At 35.6% G+C, this 26,983-nt stretch overlaps 2 protein-coding genes across 4 annotated transcripts in view; one reads left to right on the top strand and one right to left on the bottom strand.

Annotated features, from left to right (window-relative positions):
* Positions 1 to 6,664, bottom strand: part of LOC128183111 (uncharacterized) — a 32,031-nt gene extending 25,367 nt beyond the window's left edge. The window contains exons 1-3 of one of the 3 annotated variants that reach the window (XM_052851999.1): positions 6,425 to 6,638; positions 6,044 to 6,217; positions 3,051 to 5,799 (exon numbers count right to left, since the gene is read on the bottom strand). In XM_052851999.1, coding sequence (XP_052707959.1) covers positions 4,066 to 5,754 — 1,689 coding nt within the window. In that variant the 5' untranslated portion in view covers positions 5,755 to 5,799; positions 6,044 to 6,217; positions 6,425 to 6,638 and the 3' untranslated portion in view covers positions 3,051 to 4,065. Of the gene's footprint in view, positions 1 to 3,050; positions 5,800 to 6,043; positions 6,218 to 6,424 lie in introns of those variants that run through there. The other 2 variants (XM_052851998.1, XM_052852000.1) reach the window with 2 other exon arrangements.
* LOC128183646 (DNA-directed RNA polymerase III subunit RPC2-like) lies at positions 6,512 to 22,667 on the top strand. Its single transcript, XM_052852748.1, is given in 20 exon segments — positions 6,512 to 6,553; positions 9,158 to 9,271; positions 9,929 to 10,039; positions 10,134 to 10,223; positions 10,721 to 10,883; positions 11,067 to 11,220; positions 12,772 to 12,846; positions 13,352 to 13,450; positions 14,540 to 14,667; positions 15,158 to 15,243; positions 15,685 to 15,808; positions 16,392 to 16,550; positions 16,794 to 16,923; positions 19,937 to 20,080; positions 20,440 to 20,488; positions 20,669 to 20,686; positions 21,091 to 21,196; positions 21,698 to 21,794; positions 21,922 to 22,119; positions 22,351 to 22,667. Coding segments are annotated over 20 exon segments (2,310 nt in total). The 3' UTR covers positions 22,574 to 22,667.
* Positions 22,668 to 26,983: the final 4,316 nt, after the last annotated feature.

The raw sequence follows: 26,983 nt of genomic DNA, 5'->3' as shown, positions 1-26,983 counted from the left end.
TTTTAATCATTTTTTTCTTCGGGAACAAATAATTAGGAAATTCACTATCCAACAACCAAGCCCCTGTGCTTACAGTGGGAAAGAACAATGCATATGCAAATATAGAGAAATAATTGCAACTCCTCCGTATGGGCTTACAGTGGGAAAGAACAATAGAAATGCAAATATATTAATATATCTAAAATATATTTACCCCCCCCCTCAAAAGAGTAATCTATTTTGAAGATACGAGTTATGCCTCTTGGTGTAATGGAATATTACCTTACGTTATAACAGATTATTAGTTTGTTATAACAAATTAATAATTTGTTAAAACAAATTCATAATTTGTTATAAAAAAAATTAATAAAAAATACTGCTGCGGCCCTAATGTGCTTTTGTAATATAACATGCTACGTGCATGTCTCAGTGTTACCAAAGGGGTGGGTATAGTGGACTTGTGGTCCGAGAAATGTATTTGTTTGGCAGAGATTCCGACGCCTATACAGTATTTACGGTAACTTAATTAACTGTGAATCTTACACAAATCGTTTTCATTGTCCTGGTTGGGGGGGGGGGGGGTTCCAGATGGTCTGACCCACCCTCCCGGCTCTAGGTCTGTGCAAGCAATGATTTTTAATCATATTCCAAATTTAAAAAATACATATTTCTGATGTTTTATAAGCTTACATTTGACTGCCTATAAATCAAATATGATAACTACACTCAAGAACTTTAATATATATTAATGTTAGTTTTACGTAATTTTGTAAAGAAAATTAAAAAAATCAATTGGGAGGGGGTGCTTTATTTCAAGATCGGGTTCGGGGTACAATAACAGAAAGTCGTCTGGAAGATGCATATGGACATTTTATAGACTGGTAGATCTACCTTATATTTATATGATTATGGTTCATTTCTAATTTCAACAATAGTGTCATTTACAAAACAAACACCGTCTGTTGTTGTCATACATGTATTTAGGCATAGCAGTCAGAATAAGTCTACATGCCTTCAGAGACATATATAAATAACATGTTATGCATTATTAAAAAAAAAAACCGAATGTTTCTGATAAAGATGAAAGCTATATAGGCCTATATAAAATAAACATCTCAGTCCTTCAAAGATAAGTTCTTCACTGAATCATGCAAGCTTGTTTTGAAAAAGATGATAACTCAACATGTATATATATATGTTTCTTTGAATCAATAGTTTGATGGCATGCGCGGATCCAGAAAGAATTCCCAGGGGATCCGAGGTATAAAGATATGTTTGCCGGGAGGAGAGTGGATGGGGAGTGCGAGGCGGAAGTAACTTCACAATGTGAATTTCAGAAGTTCAAATTTTTAAATTAGAAAGTATAAAGTTCGTCTGTGGTAGGACCCCCCCCCCCAGTCTCCCACTGGGGGGATCAGATCAGTATACAATTATTTATTGCCTGATCAGTCAATAGACCAAAAATGTTTCCCATGGTGCAGGGAACAGCTCGGTGTGTTCTATAGCCCATGGCCATCGGCCTAACAGCAGAGGGCAATAGAACATAGTGAGTTGTTCCTGCACCATGGGAAAACGTTTCTGATCTATTGACTGGTCAGGCATTAAACAAAAGTATTTTATTACCTAATTACATTTGTAGTATTTAGTGTTCACAAATGTATATTACAGAAGGTTTTCATTGCATTATGCTTTCTAGATCAATACATAGATGCGCGACATTACATATAAATTTGAATCCTTGATTGGTTTTTCTGAAACAAATACCTTGCTGGTCCAATATAGATTACAGTCTATTGACCTGTTGTCTGATTGATTAGTTTCAATGGTTAAGAAAAACACATGCAAAATAGTACACAATTATTTAATGCCTGAGCAGTCAATAGACCAGAATATTTTCCCCGAGGTGCACTGGGCAGCTCAGTGGGTTCTATTGCCCGAGGCCAACGGCCGAAGGCATTAGAACACACTGAGCTGTTACCTGCACCAAGGGGGAAACATTCTGGTCTATTGACTGCTCAGGCATTAATAATTGTTTTATTGCCTAATTTAATTTTTAGTATTTTGTGTTCACTGTTCTAAATTACAGAAGGTTTTCATACCATTATGCATTCAGGTCATTGTTAATCAATACCAAGATGACCTACATGATAAATTTTAAGAACAACAGTAAAACAAACATAATTAAGTGATCTTATAATCTTGTAGCAATTAAACTTTTTTTCAAAATACAGTGCCGGTCCAAAAGATCGAAGTCTATTGACTGCTGGTCTAATAGATCGCAGTCTATTGACCGGCATTTCAATAGATCACTTTTAAATCTGAATACACATACAAAATAACAAAATAGACGAACATATTTAATCTAATAAAACAACAAAATCCTTTTGATTAGATAATAAATGAAATTATTACCTAATCAAAAGGATTTTGTTGTTTTATTACAAATTAAATATTTTCATCTCTTTTGTATGTGTATTCAGATTTGAAAGTGATCTATTGAACTGTCGGTCAATAGACTGCGATCTATTAGACTGCCAGTCAATAGACTATGATCTATTGGACCGCCGGTCAATAGACTGCGATCTATTGAAACGACAACGTATTTTGGAAAAAAGTTTAATTGCTACAAAATTAAAAAATACCTTTTTTTATGTTTTTTTACTACTGTTCTTAAAATTTATCTTTTAGATCATCTTGGAATTGATTAACAATGACCTGAATGCACAATGGTATAACCTTCAGTAATTAAAATTTGTAAACACAGAATACTCAAAACGGAATTAGGTAATTAAACATTTATTTAATGCCTGAACAGTCAGTAGACCCGATTTTTTTCCCTTGGTGCAGGGAACAGTTCAGTATGATCTATTGCCTGCACCTTAGGAAAAATATTCGGGTCTATTGACTGCTTAAGCTTTATATAATTGTATAATAATAGTCTTATGGAAATAATGTCTGAGAGAGAGAAATTAGAAAGAGAGAGAAACTTGTTAGATACTAATAATATGTATTAATTTAATCGTTTAGATAATTATATGATATTGTTTGATTCACAAAACATTATTTCTCTGTTAAAAGTTTTATTGATTAAAGCTCACAAACTTCATACATGGCATAATCATGTATAAAAAACATATACTTATTTTCTAAATACATTTTCAGGAAAAAGTCCGATTAGATCATGCAGGAAATAAAACACTCAAAGAAAAAAACCAAAACATTAGGACCTGAACTCTTTGGATGTGGATTTTCTGAAGATTTGAACATTCAGCAGAGAAAACAAGGTTGATAGAAATCACTAACGACTACTCTAATTCTTAAGATCAAAGGTAAGTAAAGATGATAATTATGGTCTGACAATGTAAATTCTGATTGGTTAATATACCTGTACCACTCATCTTTATAAGTGATGGGCCTCAGTCCCTTTGTGGCCTCGCTCCATTGCTGGTAAAGAATTGAGTTCTATACGTCCATTAACCTTCGTCATTAATACATGTACATGTAACTAAAAGTTTGCTCAGATATGATAACCACATTTAAATTAAACATATAGAGACCATTGGCTTTTTTTATGTTAAAAACAAAGACTGTTTATTATAACATGTTATAGATAAACTGTCAACAATAGTCAGCTACATGTACCGGTAATCGTGGTAATATTAAAGAAACAATTCATAGTTTTCATAAAAAATTTGTTGTTCAAACACACATAGTTTGAGGACATATGTAATGGTCAAACTCATGATGAAAGCCTACATGTTTTACACAATACAGTCAACAGTCAGTGTGCTTACATCTGATAGATATGGTCAAGTTGTTTACATGTGATACAATTGTTACATACAACATATGAAGATAGTGATAGTTGTATAAAAAATAAACATGGCCCAATAACACATATTATATATATTTTATCTGTAAGGATAAATACCTATATACGATACAAACACACAATGTATTCTAATCTAATGTACACAGTATGTTCAGGTGCAATGTAAAACGGTTCTTTAATACTGGTAATATTTACACAGTATGTAATTATACTTTGTTTGTCTCATTACATTTTATTCATTGCAGTAAATTGATTTACCGGTACATGTAATATTGTATTTTCTTCACTTTACCTGTGTTGTACTCAGTCACAAAGAGGTTGTCTCTGGTGTCCACACATAAACCATATGGACCCTGTAAATGACAGTTGTCAATGTAGCGGAGGAACTGTCCGTCCTGATCCAGGATGTGGATACGGTGGGTGCTATAGGTACAGTCTGCTGTCAGGATCCGACCCTGGCTGTCTGTTGTGATGCCGTATGGATAGAATGATTCCTTGGTAGTAGAGGGAGGACCAGTGTAGGTAAACCGGAGTTTCCCGGCCTGATTGACCACCACTACTGCACGGGCTCCATGGTCTGACACACAGATATCTAGGTTCCTGTTCTCACTGATGTATTTATAGTCACCAGATGAATAGAGAGGTTGTCCTTTGTCGTCGTACTGAATACTTTGTTTCTCCGTGGAGCCAGAGTAACACACAACTTTTGTTTGTTTATCATCACTGACCATGACAACCAGGAGGTCACCAGAGGAGGTACTACAGACACCGCGAGGTCTCCACCCCTGTAGTCTGATCACTGTCTGTATCTGTGTATTCTGCACTATGTTCACAGTTCTATCACCTATATCAGTATAAACTAGATCCCCACGCCTTGTCACTGCTATGTCGTATAGAGCGTTCCCTGACTTGGTTTGGACTGACTTCACTAGTTCCCCCTGCAGGTTGTAGAGACTCATCATCTTATTAATATAACTACACGCCCAGATTTCTTCATCACTGTCACAAGTAACACTGGTTAGAAAATTAGTATAGTCTCCATACTGTGTCTGTATGGTGGAGATGATCCGTGGCTCATCAAGCAGTGGTTTGAGAGGAGAGGATCCAGCTTCTGAGGTTTCCATGGTGTAGCCATGTTCCTCTGTTGTAATGGAGAATGCTGACAGGGAACAAAATTGTTGGTAAAGTTGTTTTGTGTTAATTTTCTGAGGGGTGAAGTTTGGTAGAGAAACTGTGAGTTTAGGAGGCAATCTTCTGAATTCAGTAATCCTGGATTTGTAGGCAGAGACACGGCTGACATCATTGGAGTCCAGTAACTTCTTCAGATCTGCAATGCTCTGTGTGATTTCAGAAATGGTGTGTGTGATTTCATCTTCCTGTTTGTTTAAGACAGCCAGGTGTTTGGCGTCCATTTCATCAAGATCAGATTTCAGTTTCTGTATAATGGTGTCTATTTCTCTGTGCCAGACTTCTCCATGTTTGTCTATTGCTGTTGTAAATTTCTGGGAGTTTTTACTCAGATCAGCTTTCTGCACTGGGATATTTGAGGCAATCTCTTTGTATTTAGGATAAATGAATTTCTCCAATTCTTGCAAATCTTTTTGCAACTTTTCCGTTTTGCTTTCGAAGGTTTTAAGAATGTCAACTTGTATATGTCCTAAATGTTTTTTAGAAGAAATACATTGTACACAGATAGGAATGTCACATTGTTCACAGTGGAGTTCACATTGTTTGGTGGGGTGTTTCCTACACTTGGGATAGTTCAGAGTGGTTAGATACTGTTTTAGTGGCACCACTTTATGGACTTTAGAGGAATCAGAGAAATGTTTCTCTACACAGTCTTTACACAGATGTATATGACAAACTTCACAGTACATGGGGGCCACAGAGTCCCGACACAGGGTGCAGCGGACAACATCCTGGGCGCTGTTCCAGGGGTCCATGGTCAGGGATCCTTTTGTTTACTATCTAGGGGGATAGGCATTTATCTGAAAAGAATTTGGAACATGAAATACATGTATAATCAAAATTACATGAATAAAATTAAATGTAATATACATCAAATCAATATTTTATGCAGTACATTTCATATATTAATTTATACCATTACATGCTATTGCTCTGTTTTTGTGGGTGGAACTTATCTATCAACAACAGTTTTAACTAACTTACCGGTAAATAATTTTTAAAATTTGATAAAACTGTCAAATTAATTATAAATAGGTCACATACTCAATTCTAATCCATCTACAGAACATCACAATCCAACATGGCGGGTTCTGGGCGTTTAATCTTTGTCCCTGGTCTCCCAGCTACCCGTGGGATTTAAAGGTTGCAACATTCTCTGTCCACAATCTACATGTAGATGACAAATTGTTGTTCTTGGTCAGTACAATGTGGTTAATTCTAAGATATTGTTCAAAATCGAAGAAAATAAAAACCAAAATAAAATAATTACTAAGTACACATATGAATATGGCCTTATTCATTAATACAATGTACCGGTATATTTTTACTAGCCACAAGCCTCCCCCTGGACAATAATTACCGGTCATAGAAAGAGAGTTAGATATATTTATATCACTCCAGTTGATCTAAAAAAAAAAGACATACCTGCATGTTCAAAGGATTCCAGAGATTATTTTTACATACAACTTCAGAACCACAATGTTATAGTATTGAAAAACTTCAAAATCCAACATGGCGGGTCACAGGTGTTTATTGTTCCTGGTCCACCTACCTGTATAGGATCACGTGATTTAGACGTAAATGTCAGGTAGAAACCTGTAATATGACAAGGACAGATAAATTAGATATCCGAGTACTCTAGAATCTAGGTCACACATTGTTAAAAGGTTTAAATGTAAACAGTATTCTACAGAAAAACAGTATAAAACATTCGGTTTAGGTTTTGTATTTTTTTTTATGAACATAACCCCTCTTTTAAAAAAAAATTTCTTTAACTTTGTGTGTTGGTGGGGGGGGGGTGTATATAGGAATATAGGCATCAGACTGATCTATCTGTTTTTAGAAACACCATTTTGTATTTAATTGCTTAAAGTTGCTCTAGGTTACTCTTTATATCATAATGTGTTTAGATTTTAAAAATGTTTTCCAAGGTCAAAATTTTAAAGGTCAAGGGCATGCATTATAAATTTCTGTTGAAGAAGACCCATCAATGCTCCTATCTAAGGTCTTAAGATTCAAATACCTGCTACTGTATTAATGGCTTTGAGTTCTGTAAATGATTAAAAGAATCTTTTGAAGAACTTGAACATTAAAAAATCAATTTATAACCATGCAGTAATTTCCTCTGTACAAAAAGCTGGTGTGGTGTAATGGTGCACACATTCTATTGAGAATGAAGAGTGGGTTCAAATCCCATCATCAGCATAAACATACATTATTGATACATGTACAGGCACGTAGCATCAGGGGGGAGCCTGCCCCCCCCCCCTTTCAGTTTTTCTTGGAGCAGACATTGAATTATAATGGAGTTGCCCCCCCCCCCCAGGAAATATGTAAAGAATTGAATTGAAGATAAGGAAATTAAGAGTGAAGTTGAAAGTAAACCCCCCCCCCCCCATCATTAGGATTTTCATGATTTTGGGATTAATGGTTTTTTTTAAACATTGCTTGTCAACCCCTACTCATTACAGTTATTTTACCAGCTTTTAGCCAGATCACCTAAATGTAGTTACCATACCAGATGAGTTCAATATAGAACCATTTTAACAAGAGCTTGGACTTTGGGTAGTTGTGTCAAGCAGCATTGTAACATAACATTCATGCATATTATTCATATATCATCATCAACAGCATCATCATCCTACAGTTCATCCATATTTTACATGTTCATATTTAGAAACAGACTTTTATCCCTGCCTTTTTTGCACCTATCAAGTTATCATTATTTAATTACCTATTCTAGTGGCTTCTATATTTTAGAGCCTTAAGTCATTGAATTCATAGGATCAGGTGGTTTACTTAACCAATAGTACGTTTTTATAATTTTCATTTTTTTTTCATTCGGGTACATACGTGTAGACATTTGTCATTACACAAACTGATGACATAATGCACATGTTTCCTTTGTACATGTACACATACGCGTAGACGTTGTTTAATTGCTAAACCTCTCTATTATTTATGAAAGAATGTATATATTTTATAAAGTATCCCTGGCCAATGATTTATAGTTTTGATATCTAAGCTATAATATTTTATTTCTGTTATATGTGAAAGGTTAGTTATTGTCACCATATTTAATACTTGTAGTTAGAGAGAGCCATTATCAGAATTTCAGCAGCTATACACATGTGAAACCTTGTTCCATAAACAGGTGATCTTGCAAAGTTATATTTTGATGTTTATTATATGCATCTTAAATTAATGTAATCTACAAAGGAGTTACATTGAAAGTTTATGTTTTTATTTAACTAAATATTGATATTGATAATGATATAGAATATATTTCTATATTTTGGTAAAGTGTGTTCAAGGGCAGTAACTCTAATTGACCCTGAAAGTATGACACTGTACATTATAATCAGAGTTATCCTTCTTTACAAATAGTTTGATTAGTGAACTGAGCAGTAATGTATATTTGAATAATTATATGATTGTATTTTTTTTATTTTGAAACTTTGATCATTTTTATGCTGCATGATATCTATTAATTATGTTACAGGGTTTAATCCTTTAATCCCTTTATCATCCGAATAAATGAAGAACCCATAAGTGGACTTGTTTATCTTTGGGACAACCCAAGCTACCACATTGACGTAAGAAATAAATAGCTAAGTCCAACCAAATGTCCAAGGTCTTCTTAAAATGGTTCTAAGAATCATGCAGATGCAGATCAATACCTATAGGTATGCGCGCACACACACATCTATCAGAATATATACTTTTTGTCCGAGTCAAGTTTAATATGTTTTATTTATCAATTAAACATTGATAACTATTTAAAAATTACAATTAACAAACTTCAGGATCCAACAATTAAATGTCAACCAACTTATATTATTTGATGTTTTTGTCCGACTCCTTACACGTACTTTCCTTTCTTGTTTGTATACATATTGTTTATTATGAAACAAATATATACAACTATCTTAATGCCCCTTGAGTGCCCCTATTAATTGGTTATTAATTGAATTTAATGGAAATGAATCGAAACGTAGTACAATGTACTCCCACTTAAGAGTTGAGTCATGATTTGAAAACATCTCTGTAGGTCATGATGTTGGTTTCTAACTCTTTCCTCCTCTATGTTGTGATGTTATCAATGTAGTAGACCTTTATTCCCCACATTTCCACATCTTGTTGTTCTTTTATGATCAGCTGAAGAGGATAGCAGACATGACGATCCCCAAACCCCAAGCGGCTCAGTTTGACATCATCAAACACATGCGACAGGACCAGATCACTAACGGCCTGGTCAATGCTATCTCTACAGTGAGTCACTAAAAAAGATTTGTGATGTATTAATGTTAACACTATCTATACTGTAAGTGTCAATCATTGTTGGGAAGAAGTATTGTTGACCCAATCTCTACTGTTGGTTGCATTGAGAGTAATTTATCAATACTAATCTCACCACCATCTCCACTGTCAGTGTCAGTTAAACCAGGAACTTAATAAGATCAATGCCATCTCCACAGTAAGTGTGAATCAAGTCACATACTTTAAGTAATGTCAATGCCATTTCGACAGTAAGTGATTATTAAGGATCAATGGCATCTCTACAGTAAGTCACTTAAAGTCAAGAAATAAAATGAATGTTTATGCCATCTCTTCAGTGATCAATTTAGTCAGGGAGGCAGTAATGTTACAACTTTTATCTACAGTAAGTGGTTGTGGCAAGTCACTAGAAGAATGGGAAAGTGGTTGATTTCATAAAGATATTATTACTTTTAGGAAGTAATAACACCTTGCTAATGCTTGTGTCTGATTAACGAATAATGAATAACCTCATTGATTTGCTTTATGACCTAGTCATAGTATTATATTATGGTATTGAATGTTATATACCATGTGCAGGTACATATGCTGAGCTAAATGACTACAGTATATGCTACATGTATGTACATGGCTTTGCTGAATCTGTTGTAGGGGAACTGGTCCATCAAGAGATTCAAGATGGAGAGAGCTGGAGTGACTCAGGTGTTATCTCGTCTCTCCTTTATCTCGGCCCTGGGGATGATGACTCGCATATCCAGCCAGGTTAGTATGGCTCATCTCATCTCATCTCAGAATTACATGTAGATAGTATGAGTATCTCATGTTATGTTGATGTTGATCTATTTCTACGTGACAGTTTGAGAAGACGAGGAAAGTGAGTGGTCCCAGGTCTCTACAACCGTCACAGTGGGGGATGCTGTGTCCCTCCGATACACCAGAAGGGGAGGTAACTGCGTTTTAGTATTATTTTTGGATCTCAATCAATAAGAAATCAACTGATCATTAACAGTAGACAGTATTAAACATTTTTAATGAAAAATAAGGAAAATGCAAATATTTTGAGGCATCTTTGAATTGGTCTTATTCTGATTCATATATGAAATATGAGATTTCTAACATTAAAGAAATCCGAGCAACATGATTGAAATTGCCTTAAATCTATATTGTAAATATTTCAGGAAAAAGTTATTCTGACATGTATATTTTAGTATTCTGAGAATGATAGGTTATCTGTTAGTCAGATAATATTTTTATAATTCATATTCAACATCATATAAAATTAATTGAATTTATTGTGTACTGGTGATCATAGTGTGTTGCTTGGCAGTTCATTGTTTAGCTAATAAGAGATTTGATTGGTTGACTAAGAGCTGATTTGATTGGTTCACTGTGAGCTTATTTGATTGATTGACTGTGAGCTGATTTGATTGGTTGACTTTCTAGGCATGTGGATTGGTTAAAAACCTAGCTCTGATGATTCACATCACCACAGACATGGAGGAGGAACCCATCATCCGCTTGGCCTTTAATCTGGGGGTGGAAGACATCCAGCTACTCAGTGGGGAGGAGATGACCAGTTCCAGGGTCTATCTGGTCTTTCTTAATGGTATGTAAGGGGGCTTCAAAAGGTTACTATTCTTTAATACTATAATTCTAAATTTTCTAAGGATACAATACATGCATGTTAGCTAAATGAATTCAAGTTTATTTAGTTAACATTATGGTCAAGATTACAAATAATACAAATTGGGGTTTAGTATTGTAATTGCACCTGTTCACTTTTCGACAGGTAACATTTTGAGGGTGATCCGTGACCACAAGAAACTTGTACGGACTTTCCGGTTGATGCGACGGTCGGGGTACATCAGTGAGTTTGTGTCTGTGTGCACAAACCACACCCACAAATGTGTCTACATCTCCACAGACGGAGGAAGATTGTGTAGGTAAGTTACACAGTCAGGTGTGTCTACATCTCTACAGACAGAGGAAGATTGTGTAGGTAAATTACACTGGTGTGTCTACATTTCTACAGACAGAGGAAGATTGTGTAGGTAATTTACACAGGTGTGTCTACATTTCTACAGGCAGAGGAAGATTGTGTAGGTAATTTACACAGGTGTGTCTACATCTCCACAGATGGAGGAAGATTGTGTAGGTAAGTTACACAGGTGTGTCTACATCTCCACAGATGGAGGAAGATTGTGTAGGTAAGTTACACAGGTGTGTCTACATCTCTACAGACAGAGGAAGATTGTGTTGGTAAGTTACACAGGTGTGTCTACATCTCCAATGATGGAAGAAGATTGTGCAGGTATGTTACACAGGTGTGTCTACATCTCTATACAGACAGAGGAAGTTTGTGTAGGGAAGTTACACTGGTGTGTCTACATCTCTATACAGACAGAGGAAGTTTGTGTAGGTTAGTTACACAGGTGTGTCTACATCTCTATACAGACAGAGGAAGTTTGTGTAGGTAAGTTACACAGGTGTGTCTACATCTCTATACAGACAGAGGAAGTTTGTGTAGGTTAGTTACACAGGTGTGTCTACATCTCTATACAGACAGAGGAAGTTTGTGTAGGTAAGTTACACAGGTGTGTCTACATCTCTATACAGACAGAGGAAGTTTGTGTAGGGAAGTTACACGGGTGTGTCTACATCTCTATACAGACAGAGGAAGTTTGTGTAGGTAAGTTACACAGGTGTGTCTACATCTCTATACAGACAGAGGAAGTTTGTGTAGGTAAGTTACACAGGTGTGTCTACATCTCTATACAGACAGAGGAAGTTTGTGTAGGTTAGTTACACAGGTGTGTCTACATTTCTATACAGACAGAGGAAGTTTGTGTAGGTAAGTTACACAGGTGTGTCTACATCTCTATACAGACAGAGGAAGTTTGTGTAGGTAAGTTACACAGGTGTGTCTACATCTCTATACAGACAGAGGAAGTTTGTGTAGGTAAGTTACACAGGTGTGTCTACATCTCTATACAGACAGAGGAAGTTTGTGTAGGTAAGTTACACAGGTGTGTCTACATCTCTATACAGACAGAGGAAGTTTGTGTAGGTAAGTTACACAGGTGTGTCTAGATCTCCAATGATGGAAGAAGATTGTGCAGGTATGTTACACTGGTATGTGAAGTATGTAGACAAAGCTTTCAAATTAGTGAACAAGTGTCAAAGCAAGTCAGATCAAGTTTTCTAAAGCTGCTAATTTTTTATGGATATTTACATTTATATGTTCATTCATTCTTTAAATTTTCTTTGATAGAGACAGACATAATATATGAAGCTCACCATAAGTGATTTTCATTAAAATTAATATGTCAAACACAAGATATGTTCACATCGAATTTCTTTTTCTTTAAAGAAGAATGAATTTCAGGTGATTATCATTAAATGTTTTAAATACTAATTGAATTTATTTATTCACTATCTATTGAGAGTAGAATGAAATCATGATCAATTATAATACAATATACAATATTTTGTAGGCCTTATATCATTGTACAGAAGGGACAGCCTCTTGTCAAACAGAGACACATAGAGGAGCTGACTCAGGGGTTCAGGTGAGGCTGGATTTTCATAGGACATTTAATTTGTGCATGATTATAGGTACATGTTTATCAAGACTAATGTAGGACTGAGTTATATGTACTGCTAGTGTAATAAAAGAGGAGGAAGTCCACAACTAGGCTCCAACTCGGGACCCCTCAGTTTAAAAACCAACGCTCTACTGACTGAGCTAAAGGATTAACCCACTAGCTAGTGCTAGTAGGAGCGTGGCAGTACTGAGCCTTTATATACACACTATTACACTAGGAAGGATTTAGATTTAGGTTATCATCATAATGATATACTTTGCATAAAGAAGAACTATTTTGATTTCATCAATAATGGGTTCAGCAATAATTTTTTAGGTATTGAAGTACTGGTACATGCATGACATGTGACTTTGGATGTTATTGAAACGACCTTTGTCCAAATATTTATATATTGTCCAACAGCGAATTTTAAATTCAGGATTCACAAATTATCATTATTAATATACTGATCTTTTTTCTTGGATTGCAGAAGTTTTGATGACTTCCTGAAGGAGGGACTGGTGGAATACCTGGACGTGAATGAGGAGAACGACTGTATGATCTCACTGTACGAGTCAGGAATCACCAGGTAAGACAGGGAGTCCTCAAACTTCGTTATCGTACAACTCATGACATCCTCAAACTCAGGACATTCTAAAACTCATGACATCCTCAAACTTAGGACATCCTACAACTCATGACATCCTCAAACAGTCATCCTGCAACTCATGACATCCTCAAACTTAGGACGTCCTACAACTCATGACATCCTCAAACAGTCATCCTACAACTCATGACATCCTCAAACTTAGGACGTCCTACAACTCATGACATCCTCAAACAGTCATCCTACAACTCATGACATCCTCAAACTCAGGACATCCTACAACTCATGACATCCTCAAACAGTCATCCTACAACTCATGACATCCTCAAACTTCGTCATCGTACAACTAATGACATCATCAAACAATCATCATACAACTCATGACATCCTCAAACTTCGTCATCGTACAACTCATGACATCCTCAAACTTAGGACATCCTACAACTCATGACATCCTCAAACAGTCATCCTACAACTCATGACATCCTCAAACGCAGGACATCCTACAACTCATGACATCCTCAAACTCGGACATCCTACAACTCATGACATCCTCAAACAGTCATCCTACAACTCATGATATCCTCAAACTTCGTCATCCTACAACTCATGACATCCTCAAACAGTCATCCTACAACTCATGATATCCTCAAACTCAGGACATTGTACAACTCATGACATCCTCAAACTCAAGACATCCTACAACTAGTAACATCCTACAACTCATTACATTCTAAAATTCATGATATCCTACAATTAGACCATGCATGTAATTAAAATCATGATGACATCCTTTAACTCAGAATATATCTTAAGTTTTAAGATTAAATGGGTAGCAAAATTATCAAACATTTTTGAACTGTGACTTCCATTCTCTAACTCTTGATAATCTTACTGAAAGTAAAAAGAAATTCTATTAAGTAAATGTCTTTTAAATTTAAGCCTCTAATTGATTATGAGAGCTTACATATATTCAGACCTCTTTTCATAAAGGAAATCAGCTCATCTGGAGAAACCTTGAATTGATGATGAGAGCTGACATATATTCTGTTATTTGTATTTTTACCAAAGGGAAACAACTCACCTGGAGATCAAGCCGTTCACCATTCTGGGAGTCTGTGCTGGATTGATTCCCTACCCCCACCACAACCAGTCCCCCAGGAACACCTACCAGTGTGCCATGGGCAAGCAGGCGATGGGTGAGGGGTCAAGCAGGAGTCTATAGCTCCTTCTTTTATTTATACCAGTCGTCCAGACACTGTCATTGGCCCCATGAAGTCTATCATCAGTAAAATAATTCCAGAAATACTCATGGCAGCCCTCACCTTCCTTTCTATATAATGATATCATATAAATACTGTACCATCCTTGATCTTTATTTTCCCTTCAACTTTTTGTTTCATCTATAATATTTTTCCAAAAAGGATGTCTTCATTTCTTTAGAAATATTTGCATGAAAGAAAATTAATTTTTGAAAAAAATTATTTATTGTTTAAAACTTTAATCCATTGTGCAAGGAGATTCAGTTTTCCAAATATGAACTTGTGTTAATTATATGGACATACAGGTAAACATGTACCTTTGCGATGATATAGCTGACACTTTGACAGACAGGTATTTGTTGTTTTAATATGTTATCAAATAAGTATGTACATACATGTAAATTGATATACACTTTATTATTGTCAGGTACCATCGGGTATAACCAGAGGAATCGTATAGACACCTTGATGTACTTGTTGTGCTACCCACAGGCACCTCTAGTCAAATCTAAGGTAAGTTTCAAACTATCCAAAACAGCTGATTTACACGTGTCTCTTCAACAGACAGAGTATGCTATTGCTCTGCAAATGTAGTTTTGTTTAGATCTCAGTAAAATACAATTTATTATATCAAACCAATGAATAAATAGAAAACTAATTTCATGAAAGAATGTAGGTTGGTCATGACAAATGAACTTAAAGGTCCAAAAGTCAAGTCACCATATTATATATTAACTGATTTCTTGACAATGGTCAGACTTCAACATGTATGACCTCTACTGATGTTTGGTCAGAGGTCATTTGAAGCTTACGAAATAAATAAGAATTTAGAAAAACATCTACCAGTACTAAATGAACCACATTTTATGTCCTAAAAGAGGATTATTTCTTATTGTTTTGATTACTGAGTTTACTGATTCTTATAAACCACAGTTTATTGTCACTCCTTTTCAGACAATTGAGCTTATCCACTTTGACAAGTTACCGGCCGGACAAAATGCCACCGTCGCAGTGATGAGTTTCAGCGGCTACGACATTGAGGACGCCCTTGTCCTGAACAAAGCTTCTCTTGATAGAGGTCAGTTTATCAATCACTTCTGTGCTAACTCAGATACTGGCAGGAAAAGTGATCTTGTCTCTTGTTATTTTTTTTTCAGGCCTTAGCAATATAGTAAAATATGTATCTTTGTTTTGATGTTAAGAAATGTAGCGGTTACTTGTGGTGTATCATTTTGTTGATGTTAAGAAATGTAGCGGTTACTTGTGGTGTATCATTTTGTTGATGTTAAGAAATGTAGCGGTTACTTGTGGTGTATCATTTTGTTGATGTTAAGAAATGTAGCGGTTACTTGTGGTGTATCATTTTGTTGATGTTAAGAAATGTAGCAGTTACTTGTGGTGTATCATTTTGTTGATGTTAAGAAATGTAGTGGTTACTTGCGAAGTCCAATTAATTGCATAGATTGTATTATATATGGCAGTTATTTGTGGTATACATGTGGTTTCTGCGTCTGCTGTTTGGGCGGTGTCTGGTTTACAGAAAATAAAATTTGTCTCATCTCAGTCTGTATTTTTTTTTAAGGGGGGGGGGCTGTGTACCAGTGCATTGATGTTTTGATATGCAGCGGCTTCTTGAGGCATATATGTGGTTTCTGTTTCAGGTTTTGGGCGGTGTCTAGTGTACAGGAAGCAAGCCTGCACCCTGAAGCGCTACACCAACCAGAGCTTTGACAAGGTGATGGGACAGATGGTGGACGCCAGCACCCACAAACCTATCTGGAAACACGAGGCTCTCGACTCCGACGGGATCTGCTCGCCAGGTCGGGATTTATATTGTATAAATTCGGTTAATTTTGTGATGATCTGAATTTTTTTTTTTTTTTTTCAGTTACTTCCACATCTTTATTATATATCAAATTCTGAAATTATGTCTAAATTTACAGTACTGTAAGAAAAAGAAATTAAATGTAGAATGGTACCATATAAGATAACATGATAATAATATTTGAATGTATGGAATGCAAATAGATCACTTAAATAATGTTATGGGATTGTTTGACCAGGGGAGAGAATGGAAAACCGGCAGGTGCTTGTCAACAAATGGATGCCCACTGTGACAATGAATCCAATCCAACAGTCGCCTACAACTCAAGGACCTCCACAGGGGCCGGAGTATAGGGAGGTTCCTATAACGTAAGTAATTAAATCACTTCTCTATATAACCCCAGGGGCTGGAGTATAGGGAGGTCCCCATAACGTAAGTAATAACATCACTTCTATATATAACCCCAGGGGCTGGAGTATAGGGAGGTTCCCATAACGTAAGTAATAACATCACTTCTATATATAACCCCAGGGGCTGGAGTATAGGGAGGTTCCCATAACGTAAGTAATCACATCACTTCTATATATAACCCCAGGGGCTGGAGTATAGGGAGGTCCCCATAACGTAAGTAATAACATCACTTCTATATATATAACCCCAGGGGCCGGAGTATAGGGAGGTCCCCATAACGTAAGTAATAACATCACTTCTATATATATAACCCCAGGGGCTGTAGTATAGGGAGGTCCCCATAACGTAAGTAATAACATCACTTCTATATATAACCCCAGGGGCTTGAGTATAGGGAGGTCCACATAACGTAAGTAATAACATTACTTCTATATATAACCCCAGGGGCCAGTGTATAGGGAGGTCCACATAACGTAAGTAATCACATCACTTCTATCTATAACCCCAGGGGCTTGAGTATAGGGAGGTCCCCATCACATAAGTAATAGTGAGCGCAGTGAGAAGGGGCAAAGCGCCGCTCATGAAGCAAGCTCCATAGACATTGTGTACAAACAGAGAAAATTCGAGTTGAGATCTGCACATTGTTCAAAGAAATTTTTATGAGGCCACGTGAAAAAGTTCTACATATCCCAATAATCCTTTGTGGTGCATAGCAACATGGTGGAACAGGAAGCGTTTCTAAGGAATATTCTTGCCTGTAAATCACATACATCTTTTTCATTTAGAAATTAAAAAATCCTTTAAAACACTATAGTAAGCAACACATATGCTGACGTAAAAAAAACCTGTACCTATCTGAACTTTTGCTGACATATGATGTCATTTCCTTCCATGAATTTATCCAATAATTTACGAGAACTGTCGGGAGCAAAAAAAAGTTAGGTATGATGTCACAGTGATCTTACTGACAGGCTATTTTTCTGGTGGTAAATTTAGAGGTGGATCAAGTATTGCAATGGTGTCAGGTGGTGTAAGTACTCGCTATTTCAGTGTTAGTGGCGACTCTTCGGCTGATTAGTTTTGTTTTGATAAATTTTTCGACTTAGTAAAAAGGATGATAAACATCCAAGATCCAAGTTTAATTAATTGCATAAAAAACGTCTTGTTATGCCCTCCTTCAAAGAAGGGAGGGCATATTGCTTTGCTGCTGTCTGTCGGTCGTTTGGTCCACCAACAGTTTTCTTCGCAGAGGATGAACATATTGAAATGAAATTTGGTATACAGATTTATCTGGATGATATCTAGGTCAAGTTTGATATTGGGTACGATCGAGCAATTTTCGGCAGAGTTATGACCCTTGGACGTAGAAAAATTCAAATTATTTGCAGTTTCCGCTCATTTTCTTCACAGAGGATAAACATATTGAAATGAAATTTAGTATACAGTTTATCAGGATAATATCTAGGTCAAGTTCGATATTGGGTACGGTCGAGCAATTTTCGACAGAGTTATGGCCCTTGGACGTAGAAAAATTCCAGTTATTTGCAGTTTACGTTCATTTTCTTTGTTGATGTTTCCATTGGAGGGGGGCATAAGTGTTTCACAAACATCTCTTGTTTTTATAAGACCTACATATAACCACGTCATTTGGTAAGTAAAAAAAAGCCAGTAAACAGTTAAAATTTCTATATGTTAGTTGCATTCGCTCAAACCTTTAAATAATATTGCCAATGGGATATCACACAGATAAAAGGGGAGGGCACATGTCTAAACGCATATATAGCATACAAAAATAAAAACATTTTAAAAAAATTGATGTAACAGAGAGAATTAATTACTAGTAAAATTCAGATAACAACAAGGAACAAAAAGAGAAATAACACTAACAAGCAATTTATTGTTTACTGATTTAATCAATCAATTCTTCCCCAAGCATTATTATAGTCTGTCCCAAGATATTTTTGCCGCATATTTTCTTAAATTATTCAATATTTATAAATACCTCTTGGTTCAGACGATGTTCATTCAATAGTATGAAAAAATCCCAAGATTTCCCCTTTGAAACGCCCCCTCTAGCTTGTCGGGTATCAGTACACGGCTAAAAATAAAAAGTCTACGAGGTTTTTCCATTGCCAAGGAGATGAAGACGCCCGGATGATAACGTTGAAAAATTGCGCGAGGGGTCTCGAGTATTTCCGAATGGAGAAAAGATGTCAACATTCCCCATTATAAATCTCCGTAGGAAATCTGTTTTCGTTCCTGTGAATTTTTACGAGGGAAAAGTGATAATGTGTGAATGAAGTTATCTTGGGAATTTTCCCTTCCATCGATTTTAATTGCACTTCAGTCACAGGTATGTGTATTTTTATTAAAAATCGTTCAAATATGCAGCAAAAATATCCTGGGACAGACTATAAAAAGTAAAGGAATGATAGTTCATGATTGTATTTGCTTTAAAAAACCAAACAAATACGTATTTTGAAAAATATTTTAATAACTCTGTTTTATATTTAATTCATGATCAGTGGGAGTTGGTTTAACTATGTATATTAGTCTAGGGCGGGACAATTTGAATAAATGTTTTATGGTTCCTGGCAGGTGTAAAAGTATTCAAGAGCAAGCCAAAGGTTAAGGTTGGAGCAAGTCCACAGGTTGTATTTCACAATGATGAGAGATGTGTAGTTCCTTATGCCTTTGCCCCAACGGTCACACCGTAAAACATATTAACATCAATCCCATCTATATATTTATACATTGTATAACCCTAGAGGACATAATATAGAGCGGTCTAGTATATCACATAATTTATTTAGTTTGTTATCAAATCTCTTCAATATATGATCTCAGTAGTTGTAATTAGAGAAGTCTTCATTATGACAGTGTTTGGAGCTCTTAACTTCTCAATAAATAAAACTAAATACCAGAATATAAATAATGATATATAAAGATTGTTGTTGCTGTCACATGTAGATATAAAGGAGCGGAGGCCTGTTACATAGAGAAGGTGCTGATTTCGTCCAATCCGGAGGAGGCTTTCTTAATCAAGATATTACAGCAACAGACGCGTCGGCCTGAGATTGGAGACAAATTCAGCAGCAGACACGGTCAGAAAGGGTGAGTGGGATTCTTACCAACACAACAGAATCTCTACTGACTAGAAACTGAGTACAGACCTTATACAGGTTACAGGCACAAATGCAATTCATTAAACACTATTTGATTATCAGTGTTTTTGATTTATATTTTAAAGGTTTACTTTGTAATATTTTACTTCATTTTACCTAAGTTATTCATAGGTAATGTACGTTGTTGTGTAAAATGTAATTTAGTTGATTAATATTATTGATATGAATTTCTCTATTGAACAAGTTTTTGAAATAGCTACATACTCAAACTTCTTTTATTAGCTGTTTTACTTTTTGTTGCATTTTAGGGATGTTAGCTTTATTTTCTATTCTATTAATTTTCTGCAGGGTTTGTGGATTAATTGTCCCACAAGAAGATATGCCATTCACTGATCTGGTAAATATAACATGTAGAAATGACTTGTAAAATTATATAGATCTGATTAATATAACATAAAGAAATAACTTGTAAAATTAATTGAGAACAGTGTCAAAGAAGAATTGTTTTCTCTTTTCTCTATTTGCATTCAAAAGTGAACTTTTGAGATGATTATTATTTTTTCACTTTTCCTTTTAGGGTATTTGTCCAGACATTGTAAGTATGAATTAGATTGAGTAGTTTCAAATAGGTTATATAAAAGTGTTGGATTGTTGTGGCTAATTTTAAACTTTATATTATATTGATTTAAGATATAGGAACATATTCAAACATAAAAGCTTAAATAATCAGATATTACACGTATTTTTATTAAATAACTACATGTATAACAAAAAACATCAGATTCAATATTTTAAAGTACATATAAATCTAATAGGTAGTTTGTTGAACATCTCTTCACATTAGCAAGTGATAATGTCAATGTTTAATCCCCTTTATGTTTTATTGTGTAGATTAAGGTTACCTGTCAAGAATGCCATTCTTCTGTTCTATTCTGTAAATAATGAATCCCAATGGTTACCCATCCAGAATGAGGGTGATTCTTTGGTTTTATTCTGTAGATAATGAATCCCCATGGTTACCCGTCCAGAATGACGGTCGGTAAGCTGATGGAACTGTTGGGAAGTAAGGCCGGGGTCCTGGAAGGGAAATTCCACTACGGAACAGGTAATTGACAGTATTATCATCTGTGACATAGAAATAACAGAAAATATAATGATTGACATCTGTGGATTCTCTGGAAAATTCATTACAAAACTCATTACTCATTACAAACAAATTATTCCTAGAAGCCCTCCTGGAAACATTTTCTGAATCTGTGCATTGATAAACAAAACTGTGCATTATGTACCAATGCAGGATAAAAATTGTTAATTTAAAAGCGTTTCTTGAATCTTGAAATAAAAACTAAGGTGCAGCTTAGAAATTATTGAAAATTTTAATACTTAAAAAATTTTTAAAAACTGTTTGGTACAAACATAAACATGCACCTCAGCCAGCCACAAGACAGGCTTATTGTACGATGATCATCTATCTGTAATCAGGGACAAACATTAGTTAAATATCATTTATAAGGAGAGATTATTTGGATGTCTGTAACTATAGTGAGATTTGTTAGATACTCTGAACTCCTGTGTTTTTCATTCTTAAGTTTTGTGGGTGTTTTAGCATTTGGGGGAGACAAAGTCTGTGATTTATCAGAGGATCTCGTAAAACATGGATTTAATTATCTCGGCAAGGACTTTGTAACCTCAGGAATAACTGGGTAAGCTGCCTGGTTTTTATGTACAAATATTCTGCAAAACTCACCATGAATACTTACAATAATTGGTAAAAGTAGTATCACAAGTACTTGTATTTTATCTTATATAATACTGTTGTTTGAACTTTAGGGAGCCGCTGGAGGCCTACATATTCTTTGGCCCCATATACTATCAGAAACTGAAGCACATGGTTCTAGATAAGATGCATGCCCGAGCCAAGGGACCGAGAGCGGTACTGACTCGACAACCTACAGAGGGGCGATCTCGAGATGGAGGTCTGAGATTGGGCGAGATGGAACGAGATTGTCTCATTGGTTATGGAGCAAGGCAAGTTTATCAAACATAATTTTACGATGTTTGCTAAATATAAATTATTGTATGATCACTGTCTTAAGAACTTTGGGGAAAATGATAATGATTTCTAATGATAAAAAATTTATTCCACGAGTTTTAGAAAAAAAGAACTTGTGGTATTGAAAATCATAAAGAATATTCATCAAATAATCATCATCATGGAATATCTAAGTAACCATGAAGTGAGTGTTGATTCCTTTACAGCATGCTGCTACTGGAGAGACTGATGATATCTAGCGACGCCTTTGAGGTGGACGTATGCGGAGAATGTGGACTCCTGGGATACTCAGGCTGATGCGAGTTCTGTAAATCCTCACGTCATGTCTCCACTCTTAAAATGCCGTACGCCTGTAAACTGTTGTTCCAGGAGTTACAGTCGATGAATATTGTTCCAAGACTATCTCTAAAACGTTACAATGAAGTCTAGTACATGTAATACAGACACTATATTCCTACGTAATTTTGTACAAGTTCACACTATTTTGTTGACAATAAATTGGAATCAGTAATGTACCTGATAACCATATGTTTATTTTTTATTGTCACCAATGTTTGAAAACCCAGAAGAGATAAAGAACACATTCTACACCATACAACAAGTTGTGAGGGGGGGGGGGGGGGATAAGATTTTTGGCCCATCCGTCAGTGAGTCTCTCTCAACATTTCAGGTACCAGTGAATCATAAGGTGTCGTATATTTTTGGAAAAAAAACCGTGTATGATAGCAACAAAAAGGTCTTCCGTTCTTGTATTACATAATACATGTATTATTGAGCTCAAAATTTTTTATAGAAACTACTTTCATCAAAAACAAAGAAATAGTTTAAAGATATCTACATACGTAGGTCTATCTTTCCTCAAAGTTTGGTTGTTTAAGTCTCTGCCAAATCTGAGATCTCGTTGAGACAAGGCTTTGTCTCGGGTCCGGAAACGGACAAACAGAAGTGCTCAATGAAAATTAAAGTTTAATTCTTGTACATTTACTTAATGTATATCATTGTTTAGTGTCTAACTAAAACAGTCAAAAAAGAAACAGCCAAATTAATTTAAAACTTGATTTGTTTTAACGGTTCCGGTGAGAACTGGAAGTGACTGTTGACAAAATGAAAACCGTCGAACATATCTTCACCCAAATATCTATCATCCACAAACGTTTTTTCTTTTGATCACTTACAGTTTCTGAGATCTCGCGGGTACAATATTTGTAAAAAGAAAGCTAAATTTTTTGTTTATTTAACATTGCATAGACATAAGTAAAGTTGTGTGTGTATACCGATTTTGGAAATTTCCTCGAAACAAAAATATGTTCTTTCTTTATTTCCTCCCTTAGGAGATTGTGGCATGACATTTTACAAAGAACAATATACAAAAATCATTACACACACACACACACACACACACACAAGAAAAGAAAAAACTATATTACCCTATTGCCACTTGGCATCGAAGAAAAAAAAATGACAAAGAAAACAAAAACAGAAACATATGTACATGGGGATGTCCATTTGAGTATGACTTGATGTAAACTACAACTATAACAATGTGCACAGTGTAGAAAAGTATCTTGACTATTCTTGACTATTTACGTCGTGTTTTGAATAGAACACAGGTATCGGTTGTACCATGCTGCGGTGTCCCTCAAGAAGCGGAAGCTGAGGATGTGCAAGGTGCGTAAATCAAAGTTAGCTGTAATGTTTGAGATAAGTCTCGACCCGAGCAAAAAGAGGTAGAGGTCACGTGTACAGAGACCACTGAGTTCAGCACTAAGAGAGATGTCGACGTTTTCGATAACGGTATCCCACCAAGCTTCTCGAAATGCAGACGTCCATGGACAAACGGTGGAGATGTGCTCAAAGACGTTGGTAAAATTGTTGCTGCACATAAGACAAATTTCTGGTGAAATTTCAGGAAGTGTCCATAATTTAACAATAAATTTACAGAGTTCTATTTCGAAAACATTGGATGGGATTTTCCATATAGCAGAAGGTGGTCTTCCTGCGTTTATCTTACTGAAAAGGTAAAAATCTGGGTCAGAAAACATCCGATGGCGTCTTGAGTCAATATGAGAGTTCGTTACTGCTTATTTTACGGATTTTTTCCATAGAAGTTGCGGGGGAAAATAACCAACTTGAAGATAAACTGTGAGGTATTGAAGGAGATTGTATTTAAGCATGAGAGCAATGATGTCGTGAATAAAGCCAAGTTGTTTGCGTTCGGGGGATTGTAGGTAGGAAAACAGTCGATGTAGAAATATCTGTTTGGTAAGGGTTTTAGTGTCTAGATCACATAATCGACCGAAAAAAAGAAGTTTTCTTTTATCAATTTCGGATGATATGGGAAGAAGTCCGAAGAGAGTTTTTGGAAGGCCCATAGCGTTTTTGCATATGAAATGTTGGAGCGTGCTGAGTGCTTGGAGATCTCGTTGCCGAAGGTCGCATCAGAGTTCGCATCCGTAGAGAATAGATGGAAGGACAACTTTTTTATACAGTCGGGATAAAGTGTCGGGATTAAGATGATCCCGTATTTTGATACCGAAATACGCTTGTCTCCCTTTTCTACATCCGTTTTCGATTTTTTCGGTATGGACCAGTTTAGATTGCAGGAGGATTCCTAGGTGATTGTATGATTCCGATAATTCGACAGATTCATTTCTGAGAAGCCATGAGAGATTCGACAGGTTTCGAATTGATGAAGAGGAGAATCTAAGAACGCTTGATTTATCTGCATTGAATTTGAATCTCCAATTTGTGGAGTACTTATATGCGGTGGTAAGGATGTTTTGGATGGCTACAGGAGTCAAGGCGATGCAAGATATATCGTCTGCAAGCGTGGGGTTGGAGCTAGCGATGTTGTAGATTCCCGTATTGAACATTGACTTTGAATTTCTTGGAGAAGGTCATTGATGAACACAAGATAAAGAAAAGTTGAGAGTATGCCTCCTTGGCGAACTCCTTGTGAGACAGGGAACCAAAGAGAGTTAGTGTAGTTCACCACGACAGAGCAAGATGTACCAGTATGGCAGTCGTCAATTTGAGTCCATAAACGTCCAGAAACTCCAAGACGATGAAGCTTGTACATTTGACCGTGCCTCCAGACAGTATCAAATGCTTTTTGAGTATCGAGAAATGCAACGTATACCGGGCCTCCGCGTTCATTGTTGTGGAAAATGGTTTCTTGAAGGTTAAAAGAGGCAGTGAGACAGCCGAGTTTGGGTTGAAATCCCTGTTGCTGGGTGTTAGGAAAGTCGGATGAGGATAGAACATGGATTTTGATCCTGGTAAGTAAAATCTTTTCAAACAGTTTTAAAAGGCAAGGGAGTAAAGCTATCGGTCTATAGCTATCTGGGGATTTCTTTGGCTTATTACCTCCTTTGTGTATGGGAACAATAATGTCCCTTTTCCAAGAATCTGGGATCTGGCCAGATTTAATAATAGAGTTAAATAAATGAAGCAAACAGAGTTTTAGTTCTGAGCCACCATAAATGATGTGTTCGTTTTGGATGAAATCTTTTCCTGGAGCTTTTCTACGTTTCAGATCACGAATAAGTGTGGAGATTTCGTCCATGCTGATGTCACCTCCAGGAAAAAAATGTTAAGCATCGTTTCGGTTTTTACGGATTGTACGGATAACTCCTCCTACAGTTTTCAAGATGGGAAGTTGTTCTTTTGCAGATCAACTGTACATATATTAGAGGTGTGCATATTGCTAGGATTTTGATTTCCGATAATTTATGAAAAAAATACCAGCTTTTGAACTTAGTCATTTTTTTGGCAAAATATTGCATATAGGGTACTCCATTTCACTGGATAAGGGTTGACATGGATTATGGATACAGTTTTTATAAAAGAAAACCCGGATTGCTGTCACTTTCACAGCTTTTCACTTGTTTCAACATTTTAACTTTATTTCAGTATTGATAAATATTAAAAGAACTCAATTTACGTAACAGGGAAAATATGTTATATTGTACTTACATAATATGTCACTTTTTAAGATATGACAAATGTTTGTACTTGTTTTTGTACATGACACCTTTTTTTTACTTACAGACACTTAAATAAATTCTAACTGGTAGCTAATTAGGTATAATTTCTGATGTAACATAATGTTAGAATATAGCACTTGTAAATCATGTTTTTAGACGAAAAATTGCAACACTTAAAGGTATCTAATAAGAAATTGTATAGTTCAAATTTGAATAAAATTTAGCAGTATGATTTTCAAGTCTTAATATCACTATGAACGGAACACAAGTTGCTCAATTTTAAATGACACAAGGCAAAATTGCAAAAAAAAAAGTCAAACGAGCACCATTCAAATGTAATTTCACAGGCGTTTCCTCTTCTTTTACATATTAGATAACATTTATTATACGTTTAGATATATATTATGATATTAATATGAAAACTTCTAGTTCATGCAGACAGATACAACTATAAGTTTATGCACAGTTAGCCTGAATAATTTATACCGTTATATATTTAGTACAAGAAATTAGTTCAAACAAAAAAGTTGGAAACTCCAATATCAAAGTTGGAGATTTAAGGGAAAAATCACAACCTGGCACCAATACACTTTTGTAGAAAATATACATATTTGATTTGATATATATATATTTAAATACAAATATATTGAAATATATTTAACCCCCCCCCCCCCAAAAAAAAGGTTCTCAGTTGAGTAATCCTCCATTTGTAGCTATTTTGAAGATACGAGTTATGAATATTACATTACGTTATAACAGATTATTAGTTTGTTAAAACAAATTTATAATTTGTTATAAAAAAATGATAAAAAATATGCTGCGGCCCTAATACGCTTCTGTAATATAACATGCT

The sequence above is a fragment of the Crassostrea angulata genome, chromosome 5, assembly GCF_025612915.1.
Source record: "Crassostrea angulata isolate pt1a10 chromosome 5, ASM2561291v2, whole genome shotgun sequence".
Classification (NCBI taxonomy): domain Eukaryota; kingdom Metazoa; phylum Mollusca; class Bivalvia; order Ostreida; family Ostreidae; genus Magallana; species Magallana angulata.
The sequence above is the reverse complement of the archived record's forward strand: the minus strand, read 5'-3'. Positions and strand labels throughout refer to the sequence as shown.